Raw genomic sequence first — 17,267 nt, forward strand, 5'->3', positions numbered from 1 at the left:
GGAGGTGCTTGCTGAGTAGGATTTGGAGGCCAAAAACCCAGCAAACCAGATTGAGGAGCTGATCTGATTGAACTTTTTATGTTTTTCATGTTGGAAAGGGCATTGGGTTAAATATCTTCTGTTTAACTGCCTTAACTGTTTCTTACAGCTCTTGTTAATGAGTTTGAAGTCTTACGATGCTGTTAGTTTCAGTTTTGTGTTGTTTGGGGTTTTTTTTAATATATATTTAGCAGAGAAGTTCTGGGGGAAAAAAAAAAAAATCACATTCAAGCTGTGTCCCTTGTGCACTGCTCAGGGTTCACTTCCTCACCTCTGACATCAAGTCTCTAGTTACATACTCCAAGGAGCCCTGCTAATGAGTAGCGCTACGCCTGAGCATTCTGTTTAGCTTTTAGACATGCAGATACGGATCACCGCTTCGTTTATCAGCTCTTGTGGATATGCAGATGTTGACTTTGAGCCACAAAAAGGCTCAAACCCCATCTGTGTTTCAGATCTGAACACAGCGTTGGCAATCTGCAGCCCGTGTAACTTCCTTTTGATAGATACTTACTGGATTCGTTTTCTGTCTGCGTGTTATCGTTTTATTTGGTGTATTATGTCGATGATGGTGCATAAATTTTGACCTGTGTAATATCTCTTTCAGTGACCAGGAGCCTCCTTATTCAATGATCACGTTGCATGAAATGGCAGAAACAGGTATCGAGGCACCGTGGGCATTTCAGTTGTGACTCCAAAGCAAAGCAAAATAAAAAAAATATTCCTCTTTTCTTTGCAAAGAAAAATAGGTGCTAGCAGTATGTATTGCACTTTGCTGTAGCACTAGGGATGTGGGATCCAAAACATGGTTCTGCCCTTCAGGAGCTTCACTGAGCTCATTGCATTTGCCAAAGGTTCTTTGAACCGCGTGAGGTTCCTACATCAGCTCTCCGGGAGCGGCCAGCTGATGGCCACAAACACGTTGGAATGGCACTAAAGCGTAAGCCACGGAGCAGGGCTGGCTGCAGTAAGGCAGAAACAACTCACACGTGTTTGTAGACGTGGTTTAAACCCACGTGCTCCAGTGTTGGCAAATTGTACGTACTTTTTGTCGTGTTTTGCTGTGCTTAGACCTCAGCTTTATTGATGCAGTTGTTCCAACCCTGTCCCTCAGTACCCCTGCAAGATGTTCGTGCAAGGGCTGTTTTGTCTTTGTCACAGCAGGAGAAATTCTCCCTGCTCAAGACCTCCACCAAATGGCTGGCTGAGGTGAATTTTTGCCTCTCTTAGTAGAGTTGGTACTCAGGAAATATATTTCTATATCAAAATAAATTAATCAACCTGATTAGATATTTCAGCAATTCATTAAAGTGTTTTTCAGGCGAATGTGCTAACAAAACTGGAACCCCAGTGATGTGTTACTTATATGTGTGTGTCATTGTTGAAGGGAGCGCTAGGTCTCTTCAGCCTCACTCGCTTGAGTGTGGACACGGACTCTGTTAGCACTTTGAAGGAACTAGTTTCTAGTAAATCCAAATCTGTTTATTAGTAGTTTAACATCTTATATGTGGATTGTTGTTTACTTGCAAGTAGAAGCCCTTGTCTACTGACTGAACAGTGAGAGCTGTTCCTCATAAAAGCAAATTTTCTTTAGACCACCAGGCATGGGACGAGCTAATGCAGTTCCTCTGAGGTCCGTGTTACTGCAGGGAACTCAAGAAGAGTGCTGGAAGGAAATATTTCTTCAGTGTCATCATGGATGCAGCATTTAACACTTAAGAGTTGACATTAGACACTGAACTCTTGAGTATCGCGCTGTAACAGTGCTTGTCCATACTGGTCACGAGCGTTCCTTCCTAATACTTAGTGGGAACTAAAGGATGCTCTGACCTGGGCAAGACTGTTCTCCAAACAGTAGAAGCATTCACTATTACCCAGGCTGCTGTGAACTTTTTTTCTCCTTGGATTTAAACTTCTAAACTACTGCAAACTAAAACATTGAGTAAAAAGTAAACTTTTTTCTTTTCCTGGTGTCTGTAAACTCACTGGGTGATTTTTGAGCATTTTTCCATTTACACTTATGGATGTATTTTGAACACTTCAGAATTGCAGTGTTTAATTCTGAGCGTTACTTCTGTTTTGTGGTTGACAGATGAAGGCTGGTTGGAAGTTGTCCAATCTTTAATTAGAGTTATTCCATTAGAAGATCCCCTGGGACCAGCTGTTATAACGCTACTACTTGATGAATGTCCACTGCCAACAAAAGTGAGTCAAAAGTGTTTATCTGTGGGTGAATTGCAGTTATTTGTGGTTGTCCCACCCAGGAGAGCTTCTGGGTGGGTTATACCAGTGGTGCAAGACTCTGTTAGCTGTTCAGAAAATGGGTGTAATGTGTAACTTTGAGTAATTTGTGGTGACTTGGTATCTAATAGCTACTTAATGCTAGAAGCACTGTAGGGAAATAAAGGGAGAAAAAAAAAAGATGAATCTGGTCGATGGGGAAGAACAAGAGGCCTTTGACCTTTAGCTGCTTGTGTTGCTGTCCTCTCCTGCCACGTGCATGCTGTGCAGTGGGGTTGCACGGATGCTGCAAAACCAGTCCAAGTTCTGCCGTTTTGTTCTGGAGATCCGAACGCCGTGCGTTCACAGGTCGCTATCGAATTTGTTCCTGCCCTGCACGTAAGGAAATGTGATGCAAGTGGGTGTGTTAAAAAATGCCATTTTTTCAGCTTAACTACGAAACATCTAGACACGATTTTGGCAAATTTGAATCCTTTTTTTCTTTTGCTGACCACTAATGTGCTTTTCGGATGGCGAGATGACCCGAGGTGTTGGTGCGGGTGTTTCGGGGAGAGCCTCAAGCCCTTCACGATGCGAACCGTTGCCGGATCCCTGTAACTGTGATGATTGTACAGACAACTTGCCCGTCTTCAAATGCTTGTCATTATCTCATTTCGCCAGAAATTGGTGATGACATCATTGCAGCTTTCGTTTATTAACCTTGTTTTGCTGCCAGTTTTAGTTCCCAGTTTGCATTGTTAGGGATATAAAAAGCTGGTACCTTTTTGTCTTACATGAATGCGTGAGTAGCTGCAGAGCTAGTCAAGCTCTCCAACTACCCAACGTTGTGGTTTTTCCTCTAGGCTATTGATTAAAGTCATCTGAGACTTTTGAACAAGTTAAATGTCACATAGACTGCAGAATGATTTTGAAAACAAAGCTATGACTAGAAATTTTGCCTGCTTTGAAAAAGAAATCAAGAAACGGAGACGACTGTGAATGTGCCGTATGAAGACTGATTTTGTAGTTTTTTTGTTCAGCCATACAATGTACTTGGCAATCAAATAATTTTGTTTTGGTTTTTTTTTGAAAGCCACATGACTTTTATTTAGGTACCTGAATGTTAAGGAGTTAGCTATGAAATAGTTGACCGTAACAAGACAAAAGGAATAAGCTGCTTGTTTCTGGGGTGCACGGAGTATTTTCCTGTGCAGTCTCTTTATGGCACAAGGAGCTGCAGTTGTGGGATCAGCTGGTCACAGGCAGCCTAGTAAAGTGTTTGCTGCTGTTCATTTTCTTTCTGTTCAGGATAAGTTTAAGTTTTTGGTCTTAAGGGTTTTAAGTCAGTGCCCCACTTCTGTGGCAGCTAGCGAACAGCAGCAGACTGTGTGTCATTTTCTGTTATTATAGGCTATAAAGTCCATAAAGTTAAAATGTCAGTGCAGTAAACTGTTTATTCCATAAAGTCTTTCTTGAACTCAAAATAGTTGATCTCTGTGACGGTTCTAATAATGGCTAAAAACAGTCTCAGAGTATGTCGAGAGTCTAATTTTAGTGAGGCTTTTCGATCCCAAGTCTGTGGCTCAGTCATCCTTTTTCTTTCTCTGTTCCTTCCACTTAGCATCAGCCCTGTTCATCAGTTCTGGTTTTGTGGCTTTTCTTTTGGGAATGTAACTACTTTTCAGTGTTATCCATGTACAAACCTCAGACTCTCCTGCAGTGAATTGATTCCAGTGTGGCTCACACACAAGTCAAAATAACATACATATTCAACTTGAACAGTACTAATTTTTTCTCCACATGGCCTGCTGATGACTTCAGTATGAGGAGTTCTTCTATTTTAATTAGATCCTAGCCTGAGCTTGTGCAGTTTCAATCTGAATCAGCTGAAACTTCTCATGAAGTCTGGGAAGTTGAGGGGCATTTGGAAGTCTGTGGGGTGGAGTTCTCCCTGTGGGATAACTTGTTCTGGCTCCAGATTAACCCCTAACTACTCTAAAAACGTGGCTTATGATCTAGATCTATCTTTAATTTTGTCCATACCATACTGCCTGAACGAAGCAAGTCAGAGCACTACATTTTAGATTTATTACCCTCATCAGTTACTTCCTAAATTAGCATGACTGCAGAAAGCCAGGCTCTCAAGGATACTATTTATGATGTCTTGTAAAGCTGACAGTATCCTAAATTTATGATGAGGTTGTGGGATCTTTCTTTGACACACATCTCTTAGTCTTGAATTCTGAAGTCTAAACCAGCCCATTTTTTTATTTTGGAAAGAGTGGATTTTAGGACACTTGAAGCAGATTATGTGTCAGTAATGTGCTGATTGGTATGGTTTGCCACCTTCTACTATTCAAATTCCTACTGCTCTTCGTGGCTCACTTGTGTACGTGCAGAAGTGCCCTGAGTTGTTAATCACAACAGTGACCAGCAATCTGGTGGCAATTTTAAAGTTACAAATCTTGGGTATGTTGAACTTCTCTTCCTATCTGTTCTTTATTTTTTTCTTATCTTAAAAGATATCCATGCTGTCTGTATTATGATGCTGACTTTAGTAACATAATATGAAAATAATTTGTTGTACTATACTGAGTTAGGGGGAAAAAACTGTACCTGTCAGTAACGTCGAAGAGACTTCTGATTTTTCTTTTTCAGGATGCATTACAAAAGTTAACTGAAATACTAAACTTAAGTGGAGCTGCTGCTTGCCAGGATGCTTGTCACCCTGCCAGACACCGGAATACAACTGCGGTACTGGGCTGCTTAGCAGAGAAGTTAGCAGGTAAAGCCGTGGGACTCTTCGGAACGCTTGCGTTTGGCTCGCTGGAGCACCTTCTGCTTCAGCGCCCGCCACGCAGACTGGTTCAGAAATGTTTTCTTAGAACTGAGTAATGTTCTACATCAAGGGGAGGCCTCGTGTGGCAGGATCTACTGCTTGATTAAAATGTTGACTGCTCACTAGCTTGGGTCTGAATGAGCCATTCACAACCCCAGATGCTTAAAAAGATTAAATCCTGAAATGATGGTGGTTTGTGACTGTGGGTCAGTGTTTGTTTATGGTATGTTGCCTCAGCACTGGTAATCAGTCTTTTCTGTAGACTTACTCTGGCTGGGTGGGAATTACTGAGAACACGTAGTTCTTTAGCCAGTAGGCAAGAGAATCAAATTAGTCCTGGAGGCTCTACAGAAACAAAAAAGAAAGATGCTTTTCCCTCTAAACATGTATTGTTCTATTGTAGTTAGCTGAAAAGATTCTCTCTTCTGTGTTACTTAAAAGAAAATTGCTGGGATTCTATTTTAAGGGGACTTTTCCTATAGAACTCTTTATTCCCTGTCATTTCTAGTACCCTACTGGAAACTGATGATTAAGTTTCCTTCCTGCTGATGGTCTGTTTTGTATCTAGTTTTTTTGCTCCTTTCCTAAAAGCAGACAGGAAAAAGAGCAAAAAGTGGTTGTCTGGCATCACCTTAGGGTTATTAAAAATAGTTTCAATATTTCTATCATAAAAAGTAAAGAACAAGGGCAGGAATCATTTTTGTACTATGATACTTATACCCTGTCATACTAAGTCAAAATGAGATCCTGTGTCTACTTGCCTCTTAGTGGTCATGGAACAGTTCTCATTGTATCAGCTCAGGCAGCGAATCAGTTAATGCTGTGTTGGAACCCTTTGCAATTTGTTAAGAGTTTGTAGATGCCAGAGTTTGATTCCCTTGTATCTCTCTCTTGATTAAGCAGACAGTATTTCAGGGCATTTTTTTTTTTTAATTGGCTGCTTGCCATGGTGCTGCTGCAAATTATATAATTAACTATCAAGTAGGCTATATTCAGTGCTCAGTTTTGCTTATTTTGGGCTGCTGATAAATGGAGCTGGTCTTTATACTTTGACTCTGGAAGTAGGGGGAAGCCAGTCTCTTTTTGAAAGTAATGAGCATGAAAATACTAAGCAGAGGCTGATGGGGCCTTGCTTCAAAAACCCAGAAGTGCAGCTAGAACCCTGTACCCGTTTACAGCAGGTAAACTGAGTGTATTTGCAATTTGGCAGTAACTGTGTGATTATTAAATGTGGAACAAATATTTGACCGAGAACAATGGTAATTGTTCTATATTATAGTTCTGCTGCCCTGCTAAGTTCTTGGATGTTCTTTAGTTTCTTGCCTTGTGTTTAAAAGTTGTGTGTGATGATGAGTATATGGTAGTTCCCATGGATGGATTTAATTTTTGATGTTCTTGTAGGTCCTGCGAGCATAGGCTTACTCAGCCCGGGCATATTGGAATATTTACTTCACAGCTTGGTAAGTGTCTTCAATCTTTTTGTATGTACCCATGCATAACAATTATAGTGCCATTGATTTTTGTTGTTAGTGTGAAAAGTTAGGGGCCTGTTTAGTAAATACTGGTAACGTATGTTGTAGAGAGCCTATGGGATCTCCGTCCCTGGAGATAATTAGAAGAAGGTAGGACAAGGCACTGAGCCACTTGATCTCAACAGAATGGTGGACTTAGATGAACTTTGAGCTTCCTTTCAACCTATAGCATTCTGTGGCAGACTAACAGCTTTTTCTAGCCATCTCTGCTGGGTAGTTAATAAAATAACTTTTCTTACTGCCCATATTTAGAACTTCCAGTCCCATCCGACAGTGATGCTTTTTGCACTAATAGCACTGGAGAAGTTTGCACAAACGAGTAAGTATGAGCCTGATGCTGCTCTGAACGGCCATGCTATGGCTTCTGCTGCTGATTGTGAGCATGAGAAAGGCTGGATTGGTGGGAACACACATGTAGAACAGAAACATTTGTCTGCTTACAGGCAAGAATAAATAATTATTGCTTTAGTGACATCCCTCTACCTCTCAAAACCCTTGAGATGTTTGCTGCAACTCAGCACAGTTCTTCCCAGTTAGAAATTGCTGTAGAAGGACTTAGGACATGAGGCCTTTGTCACTGAAATAAACCTATATTGGAGATGGAGAACAGCTATGATTGGGTGTTTGGAGGCAGGAAAAAATATTTACTGCTTTAATGACACCTCCACCTGCAAACCTGTAAGAGATTTGCAGCAACTCAGTCCTTCTCAGTTTAGAGATTGCTACAGAAAGACTTATTACATGAGACCTTTGTTACTTGAAAAGCAATGAATCTGTGTTAGAGAGCTGGAGAACTGGCTGTGATCTAATCGTCTTGATGGCGCAGCTTCGTGCTGAGAAGTGGTGTGTCTGAGTGCTAAGTTAATTTCACGTCTGCTTGGGGAAAGAATTTCATGCTGTTTGTGACACTGAGGTTTAAAGTTGGTGGTGGTGGTTCTGCTGCGTTTGTAGAATGTTACTATTTTTAACTAAGCTTCTCCTTCGTTTACAGTAATTATTCTTTTTTGCTCTTAAATTGCAGGTGAAAATAAAATGACAGTTTCTGAATCGTGCATTAGCGACCAACTGATCTTGCTAGAGAAGTGGACAGATAATCCAGACTATTTAAAACGCCAGGTTGGATTCTGTGCCCAGTGGAGTTTAGACAATCTGTGTAGGTATAACGAAGGGATGGATTCATTTAATATTAATCACTTCTCCAAAGAGATGGAGGACTACTTTTTGTTTGTTTTGTGTAAGCACTTATTGTAAATATACCTGACTGCATTTGTAATAACTCTTCTTCAAAAAAAAAAAAAAAAGGCAAATAAATCCAGCGTAATTGCATGGAAAGGAAATTTTGGCAAGGAAGATGTTTGTGAAAGCAAGTGGTTTGTACTCTGCAAGCTAGAGCTGCAGTGAAAATTCTTCTTTGCACCATATTTCCTGTACCCCATGCTTCAGCAGACGTGCTGAGTAGCTAAATAGTGCAGCTCTGTCTGTGGCACAGCTGGACTACTGAGATACCCTGGTGATCATACCCCAGCAGTGCACAGTCTCAAGGAACTATTAAAGACTTGTAAAAAGTAAAAATACAGTCTTGTGATCAAAAGTGAAGAGTGTTTGACAAAGCACTTTGCTAGATCTATCTTTTTGGATGACTAACAATCATCAGATTCATGTGTTTAGTTGTGATTTTGAGGATACAGCAACTCCTTGTAGCATCTAAATGCCTTTTAGATAAATTTGGGTGAAATGCCTTGTTTTTTATGGGGCTTTAGCCAGCTTATGGAAGGCCAGTGTCAGTTGTGTTCGGTAAACATCTGTGTAAGTGTTGTAGCGAGTTTGGGATATGTGCAGGGTCCCAAGATAAGATCTCTGGTTTGCAAACTAGCATGTGTCAGCAGTTCGACACCTGGCATGACAAATGCTTCTGCTCCTTCCGTGTGAAAAGGGGATGCAGGGAGAAAGAGCTGCTTTGGCACAGTTCAAGTTCCTCACCTACCTGAAAATGAGAGGTTAAAAAAACTCTAAATCCTTCTTTTCCCCTTCTTCCCCACCCCCAGAATCTTTTCCAGTGTGGTGAATAGGAAAAACTACCCCACTGAGTATACAAATGCAATGGTAACTCCTGGAACAGTGGCATCTTCGGATGAACTTGGATGCCTCGTGTTTCCCTGTGGGTTTCCTGAAAGCAGCAATTAGACTGTAAGAGCTCTAGTCAGAGCTCTAGGTTTTGTTCTGATGTTTAGAGGGTATTTACCACGCCGTGCATTGGAAGTGATGCTGTTCTCATGCAGGCAAAAGGTCAATATTTCATTCAGTTATGCCCAAAATCATCTGGATCCTGGAGAGATTGATTGCCGCGGTGTGAAATGTGAAGTTTTGCTGCAGCAGTGATTAAAACTAGTTCTATCTTGCAGTTTTAAAAGAAGGCAGGCAGTTTACATATGAGAAGGTTGACCTGACCAACATTAGGGCTATGCTGAACAGTAACGACGTCAGTGAATACCTGAAGATCTCACCACATGGATTAGAGGTAGGATATCACTTCATCATGTCAGCCCAAAAAGGAGCCTGAAGAAAAAAGCAGGTTTTAACTATTTTTATTTGCTACCTGGTCCTGTGATTTTTCTAGAATGAATCAAAGTTCTCTGCCTGCTTTGTACAGAAGACTTGCTTTGTCAGAGGGTTGTAACAGCACTACGCTGATGTCAATTGTAGAAACATTCACAGTGAAGTATCACCCGTATCTGTGCCATAAAACCTCAGAAAAGTGGGGAGGGTGCTTTACAGCCAGCAGGCTTTTCACTCGTTTTGGCTAAAATTGTTCACAAAGTATAATTCCTGTTATTTGTCCTGTCTGGTCTTGAAAAGCCCATAGCAGTGGGGGTTTTGTCTCAGCCGTGAGGTTTTTTTCTTCCCCTGTTACTTCTTTTAAAAACTCGTTTAACTACTTACAAACGAATTTTCATGTAATGTGGAATCTCTCTTTATCCTTTGTACTAGGAGTCAGCTAACAACTGATGACTTAGGTCTTCCTGGCTTGCTTGTCTTAGTCTTTAAATCTTTACATTGACTCTGTCAGCTCTCTCCTTTTTGTTTGTTTGTTTGTTTTTTTTCCCCTGTGGCTTACCACTGAACAATTTTCAGTCTTGCCTACTTGCTACTTTGTGTGACAATTACTGCTATAAAGAGAGGTTGCCTTCTGTCTGAAGTGCCTCTAAAATTATGCTGGTGTATTCTTATATGCAAGAAACTTGATCCAGAGAAGAAAGGGGCTTATTTGGAGGGTAATTTTGTAGCAAGCTAACTTTTGGTTTGTTTTTGGTAGGCTCGATGTGATGCCTCATCCTTCGAAAGCGTTCGATGTACGTTCTGCGTCGATTCTGGAGTTTGGTACTATGAAGTTACAGTCGTTACTTCGGGAGTGATGCAGATAGGGTGGGCTACCAAAGACAGCAAATTTCTTAATCATGTGAGTACGTGTAACATCATGGAGCTGATGATGTGGCTTCAGTGTTTTTCTGCTTACAGCACCTGTGAAAACAGCTCTGGTTATTCTGTGGTGGTAACTGAGCACTTGCGTGTTTCCTTCCATTTTTCTGTGCTTTCATGAAGCTACAGTTGCTGAAGTCAGTGATAGAAGAAAGGGCTGTGTCCTCATTGCTACAGACTGACACTGTTCACACAAGTCATGCGTAGCTGCTAGCAGTGGCAGCTCGTGATCTACTTGCTGGTGCCTGGAAGCTGCAGGGAAATGGCTTATTTCGTGTGGCTTAGTCTCTTCTTGGAAATTCTTTAGATAACAGCAGTGGTTACTGCCTGTTTTTGTGAAGTAAACAATTGCTTGCTAAGAACTAGCAGATTATCACGCACTCACTTCTACCCAGGTCACAAAGCAGCTGTTTGATTACCCTCTTTCACATACTTTCCTATTAAATTAACTTTCAGAAGGGAAATAACTATTAAAATTGACTCTGGGATAGCATGGTATCATTGGATCTGCTGGTAGCAGCAATGTGGGATGGTTTGGGTATGTGACAGCTTCTTTTTAATTAAAAAAATAAGGATTAGAAAAAGATTTAACCCTCTTCCTTCTTGCTTTTAATCCGATAATATGGGATAAGTACACTGTCTTATTTTATCGTTTGCTTTGCTCTCCCTCTCATCCACATAACTTAGCATCTTAAGTATTCTTCTTCCTACTATTTTACTTTTAAAACTACGTACTTAGTAGCATGAAAGCAAAATGTGCCATGTGCACAAGTCCAAACCTATAGTCAAAGAATAGTCTTGAATGTTAGTAGAGATGTAACTAGGACTTCTTTCTTCTTAAATCTTCTTGGTAACTCTGTATGGCTGCTGTCAACTCCGTAAGCTGTAGCATATTTGCTTCAGTATTTCCATAACACTAAAAACATAATGATTATCACCCAAAAAACTTGTCTGCTTCAGCTTAGAGAGGACTTTCCATATTATCAGCCTTCCAAACATCTATAAAAGTTCGTTAAAGCACAAGCTAGGATTTTAGTACCAAAGGTATGTATGGCCTAGCCTCCTGCCACTGGCCAGAGTGGAAATGCAGGGCTGGGGTTTTAAGTTGACAATTCTGGCTGAGCTTGGGTGAGAAATGTACCTGTAGCCCTACTTTCTTGTTGTAATTGCATGGCTTTCTGTTCCTACTTGAAATTTAATTTAGGAAAAGAATTATGTATATAAAGGATTTATATACACACATATTTAATGTAGAGAGAAGCAGGTAAAACTGCTCATTTCTGATTGTTGTAGAAAAAGTCATTCTACAGCTGAGTGAAATGCAGAAGCTAATATGAAGATAGGCCTAATACATGTGAGTAAGTATTGATGGTGGGGGGGTAGGAGAGAAATATATCACAGAGATGAAACACACCAGTGGCCAGAACCCCAACAGTAATGGGAGAGTAACTTTTCTCACCGTTTAACTTAAGCCTTCGTGTGAGTTCAGTGGTCTTGCTCCATGTCCTCTAACTGCTCATGTAAATAGCATTGTGCTCTGCTGGCGTAGGACATGCATGTATCTTCACATCACATCCCAAGTCCAGTCCCACGTTTCTAGCACGGAACTGCAAGTGTGATGTAAATTAAAAAAAAAAACCAAAAACAAAAACAAAACAAACAACAAAACAAACAAAAAAACCCCAAACAACCAAACATAAGTACCTACAGCCCTGTCCTTTGCACAGGCATTGTAGGTGTTGAGTGCAAAGGAAACTGTTGGAAATAAAAGGCCTGTGTCTGCCTTTAGACTGCTAAGAGGCTTAAAAGATTTTTCCCACTTACTGCTAAGGAGCTTGGGGTGTGTGTGCATTTTTCTGTCTGTGCCCCCTGTGCAAGGTATGAAAACAGGGGGTGTCACATCTCTGAGCAGGATCATTTTCTGTTGCTACCACTGTTTCGCCGGTGGCCAAACGCTGCTGTTATTTAAGTTCATCAGGTGTCTGCCCGAAACACGAGGATATTATCTTCTGGGTATGGCATCAGAGTAGCCATATGCTCTTTATTTACAGTGTGTGTAACAAAAAGGCTAGTCCTAAATATGACATTAAACACCCATTAGCTGGGCTTAGCTTTAATTTGGGACATCTGAGGCTTGTATAATCAGACACTGTCTAGTGTTTGCTCCCCAGACAAACCATGCTAAGCACAAGGACATTATCTTCCATAATGCTTTTGGGTTTCATGTTTGGGCTCTCCTACATAACAGATTCTTCTCCCACTCTGAAACTTTTAGTTTTGTATTTGTCTTGGACCTTGGGACTATCACTTGATAACCTCTTCACAAATCAAAGGAGACTGGCACTGAAAGGGACACAATATGCAACAAATTCAGTGAAGGGACTATGGGTTTGTTCTCTGTCTGTGTACTGTGTGTTCTGGTGGCACTTGGATACCTTGAGGGGGAAGGTATTACAAGTCTGGTACTGGGACTTCAAGGTAGGAAAGTGATTATGCTTCTATGTTGACTTTTTAAGATCAAGAAGTTAACCTAGCTAGCCTTCTGGTTTCGGAATATTTTAATAGGCAGGAGAGATTCAAACTCAGAATGAAAAACATTCTGGAGACAGTATCTCCTTCTTCCCCACTCCTCACCCCAGCAAATTCCCGTTGATGTAAAAATGAAACTAAGACTAGTTTGAAAAAAAAAAAATTATCTTCACAGTAGTGGGAGAAACCCTTCCTGCTCTGGGGTGAACAGTTTATGGAATTGTAGAATGGTTTGGGTTGGAAGGGACCTTAAAGATCATCTTGTTCCAACCCCCCTGCCGTGGGCAGGGACACCCCCCACTACACCAGGTTGCCCAAAGCCTCATCCAACCTGGCCTGGAACATTTCCAGGGATGGGGCAGCCACAGCTTCTCTGGGCAACCTGTGCCAGTGCCTCAGCACCCTCAGAGGGAAAAATTTCTTCCTTCTATCCCATGGAAATCTCCCCTCTTTCAGTTCAAATCCATTGCCCCTTGTCCTGTCACTACACACCCTTGTCCCAAGTCCCTCTCCAGCTTTCCTGTAGCCCCTTTAGGTACTGGAAAGCTGCTATAAGATCACCCTGGAGCCTTCTCTTCTCCAGGCTGAACAGCCCCAACTCTCTCAGCCTGTCTCCATAGCAGAGGTGCTCCAGCCCTCGGATCATCTTTGTGGCCTCCTCTGGACCCGCTCCAGCAGCTCCATGTCCTTCTTGTGTTGGGGACCCCAGAGCTGAACGCAGCACTGCAGGGGGGGTCTCAGGAGAGCAGAGCAGAGGGGCAGAATCCCCTCCCTCGCCCTGCTGCCCACACTGCTCTGGATGCAGCCCAGGACACGGTTGGCTTTCTGGGCTGCCAGTGCACGGTGCCGGCTCATGTTGAGCTTCTCATCCACCAGCACCTGTTGAATAAAAATAAACTTTAGCCCTTCTGTATGAGGAATGGCTGCAGACTGAAATGCTTTTTTTTTTTTCTTTTTTCTGAAGGAAGGTTATGGCATCGGGGACGATGAATACTCCTGCGCATACGATGGCTGCCGGCAGCTGATTTGGTATAATGCCAGAAGTAAACCACATTCCCATCCCTGTTGGAAAGAAGGTATTCAGTCCATCTTCTCTCTTTATCCTAACTGGCTTTCTGCACAGGACTTTTTCCTCTTGCAGGTGTCTAGAAAACAGTTTTTTAGTAGGTGCAAGCAGAGCAGTTACAGCCTAATCCTTAAGGGGAAGGTGCATTGTCTTGCTTGTTTTAAATTCTTGGATAACTACTTGGACAGCAAAGTTCTGTTCTTGATCTCAGCTTTGAAACCTTGGTAGGAGTCTGTGCGTGCCATCCTTGTGTGAACTGTGCCACCTTCTGTTCTGTTAAAAATCTCTCCCAGGGATGGCTAAATTAAAACTCCTCTTAAAAGTAAATAGCACAAGCATATCAGAAACTTAGGCTTCGTTCTGAGCATATCTTCAACATGTGTAAAAGAGCCAAGGAGGGACCGAGTGCAGCATTTTTCTGGCTTTGGCAAATACTCTGCGATACTTCTGCAACACTGTAGTGTTAATGCTCTGGCAGACTAAAATATTTTAATTTTTTTACTATTTTGTCCATTTTTTTCCCCCTTTAGTTACTGTCTGTATCAACGTTTCTTCTGTTATGCCTCTGCAAATAGATCCTTCTAAGTGAGACAACTCATAGTGAGATATGTGATACTTAATAACTGTTTCAGCTGTTGGCATTTAACAGAAGTGATATCTTTAAATTATCTTTGTTTTGCATGTAAGGAGACACAATAGGATTTCTACTAGACTTGCAAGAAAAGCAAATGATCTTCTATTTAAATGGAAACCAGCTTCCTGCTGAGAAGCAAGTATTTTCATCTGCTGTGTAAGTATGTGCTCATTTGGAAGGACAGCGACCTGTGTGGATAATTGTTTTAATTATATGGAGTGTTTCCCATGTGAGATGTAAACTCACATTTGCTTACCTAAAGCCATCATTAAGCAGGTTTCCCAATTGAAAGTTGCTTAGACATCAGCGAAAAGGATATAATTTTACAGGTGGATTTCAGGGTCTAAAATAAATACTTTGGACCTTCCAAAAGTAGGTTCGACTCGATGTTTTCTACAGACAAACCAGCACAGCATTGACCTAGAATGACGCTGTAGCAAAGACAAACAAATTTCTAGTAGTGCTTGACGAATTTTTGATCTTTTAAAAAATAAAGCCTCAGTCCTGTACATGCTGAAGAGTGTGTATTAACTTACTGCCGTTCACTGGGGCCAATTCCTGTAGCAGCATGTTGGATGTTCCTGGGAGCACGTCTGTTGGTAGCGTTACGGAAGGGTGTTAGGCTTATTCGCCAATTCTGTTAATTTTAACACGTGGCTAATTTCTCTGGCTCTCCTGGAGGAGTTCAGCCCTTTAATTCTGAAAAGATAAGCCGGTGTGATACTCGAGAGAGAAGCTATGCAGTGTCATTAAACATTACAGTACTTTGTAAATGAATACTACCGTGCTAGTAATTTCATTCATGGTTTCTCCTCAAAGTGAAGTTCAAGATGCAAGCAAAACAGTAGTTCAGTTTAAAGTGTTGCAGAATATCTCATTTATTCAACTTGCAGTACTTCTTCACATGGAGTATGTCATTTCTACGCTCCATGGATTCTCTTAGTTGGTTAGAACATAGGGCATTAGTCAACTTGGGCCCTTTCAGTAAATAAAACTGAAAGAAGTGATAGTTGTGGGGTTTTTGCAAGGTGCCCGTGTGGCTGTGAAGACGAGACAGCTGTCCTCAGGTAATCCTGCAAGGGCACAGGGGAGCAGATGGGTGTTGTGCTAAGGGAGCTCAGACCTAGTTCCATCCCACAGGGGTCCCACACAGTAAGGGAGGAGAGTTACAAGTTGTGCAGATTTGTTCCTGCTCAAATAAAGCAGTAGGAGTGGTGGCCGTGGAGGTGTCCCGTGCAGTTGGTACTGCTCCTCAGGACTCTACTATGCAGCAGTTGTTTGGAGGAAATATACTTTTTTCAGGGCTGAAGGAGATATCTGAGCCGATGAGCGTAAAGAGGATCAGGTGGGGGGCTGTTCAGCTGCATGTATCTGCTCCCAGTGTAAGTGTGACTAATCCCAGTTGTAGACTAGGCAGCCTTTATTGGCTGACTCAGTAGTAATTTCAGATAAACCCTGACAGTAAATTCAGAAGCTGAGAACTAAACCAGGAAAGTGTGTGCAGCTGACACTGCATGCGTTAGAGGTGTTTCTCCCAAGTAGCTGTAGAACACTCTGTTGAAGGAGCTTGTCCCTCTGTTTCAGAGTGTGTTTTTGTCTGGTAATAGTAATCCATGTCTGGAAAGTTCTGTTATAGTTTAAGTCATTCTGAAATGTCTGTTGTTCATCACGTTGCAGATCTGGCTTTTTTGCTGCAGCTAGTTTCATGTCCTACCAACAGTGCGAGTTCAACTTTGGGGCAAAACCTTTCAAGTACCCACCGTCAATGAAGTTCAGTACCTTCAATGATTATGCCTTTCTGACAGCAGAAGAGAAGATCATTCTGCCCAGGTAATCCTCCTGTCTAGTTTGAGTGTGTTTGCACATGGAGAAATAAAACACTTCGCTTCTGAGTTGTGTAGTCTTACGTTGTACTTAGCAAAGTTGTCTTTTATGGGGTCCTACCTCCAGAGACTTCTTTCAGAACAGGATTAGACCATATGCTCCAGTGCAGTTAGATGAGTGGTGCTGGAGATATACCACCAAAATCCATTAAATTAAAATAATTTTTTGTAACACAAAGCTAAATTAATATTAACTCGTACTGCACGATGAAGTGTTTTTAGTAGAAGTGCCTCCTGCCATCTAAGAATGATTAGGTTGGCTGAGGAGGTATAGTCTTAATTAAAAGAGATGTCTTATTTAAAGTTGACCTAATTTGTGATGGTGGCAGCATGGAGGTGCCAAATGATTGTAGGACTCGGAATTGTCTTCCTTTTCTGATCCAGATGAAAATTTCCTCATTTGTGGATAACAGTACTGACAAAGGTTATTCAAATTTAGAAGTGCTTTCCCACCTAGATATAAATCAAGCCAGATAGAAACACGTTTGGATACACTTTTCCTTAACTGACCAAATTCCTGGCAGGATTGAAAACGAATAGCTTTTCTAGTTTAGGTCATTAGTAATAAAATAGTTTTCTGGAACACAAACAGTAACAGTATACGGTGTAATCTGGGATATAGCAAGTCCAAGACGGCCCTTGGAGCGGTGCCAACGGATGTGGTTGAAACAGTCTTTTTTGGCATCTAATTAAGTGAGGGCAGGGGTTGTTGGAGGTGGGTACCCCTGGCCATAGTAAAATTGAGAGACTGGTTTTGAATTATCTGGCTGTTCGATGCAAATGAATTAGGTACTGAAGTATCTTGGTGTTTAAAAAGAAAACCAAAAAATACCTTACTCTTGGATCTGAGTCACATGCTCGCAAAGTTTGAGACTTCTCATGTATTTGTGCAGAGAAAATCCAATGCAATTTGCCAGACTGTTCTGTACTTGTGTTCATAGCCAGAGTAATTTCCACCTGCTTCTGACTGCAGGCACCTTAAGTGAGAGCCTGGTTTAGTTCCTTACAATGGTGTGTTAGTTGTCATGCGGGGTCAGTCCCCTTTGCA

At 41.5% G+C, this 17,267-nt stretch overlaps 1 protein-coding gene across 2 annotated transcripts in view; it reads left to right on the forward strand.

Moving 5' to 3' along the window:
- Positions 1-17,267, forward strand: part of RSPRY1 (ring finger and SPRY domain containing 1) — a 39,756-nt gene that overhangs the window by 18,789 nt on the left and 3,700 nt on the right. The window contains exons 4-14 of one of the 2 annotated variants that reach the window (XM_086621296.1): positions 647-699; positions 2,132-2,244; positions 4,918-5,044; positions 6,500-6,558; positions 6,883-6,949; positions 7,652-7,783; positions 9,033-9,148; positions 9,944-10,087; positions 13,601-13,712; positions 14,390-14,492; positions 16,014-16,166. In XM_086621296.1, the coding sequence (XP_086477422.1) occupies positions 647-699; positions 2,132-2,244; positions 4,918-5,044; positions 6,500-6,558; positions 6,883-6,949; positions 7,652-7,783; positions 9,033-9,148; positions 9,944-10,087; positions 13,601-13,712; positions 14,390-14,492; positions 16,014-16,166 (1,179 nt within the window). The remainder of the gene's footprint in view (positions 1-646; positions 700-2,131; positions 2,245-4,917; positions 5,045-6,499; positions 6,559-6,882; positions 6,950-7,651; positions 7,784-9,032; positions 9,149-9,943; positions 10,088-13,600; positions 13,713-14,389; positions 14,493-16,013; positions 16,167-17,267) is intronic. The other variant, XM_086621297.1, reaches the window with a different exon arrangement.

Source organism: Tauraco erythrolophus, chromosome 15 (assembly GCF_009769465.1).
Source record: "Tauraco erythrolophus isolate bTauEry1 chromosome 15, bTauEry1.pri, whole genome shotgun sequence".
NCBI lineage: Eukaryota > Metazoa > Chordata > Aves > Musophagiformes > Musophagidae > Tauraco > Tauraco erythrolophus.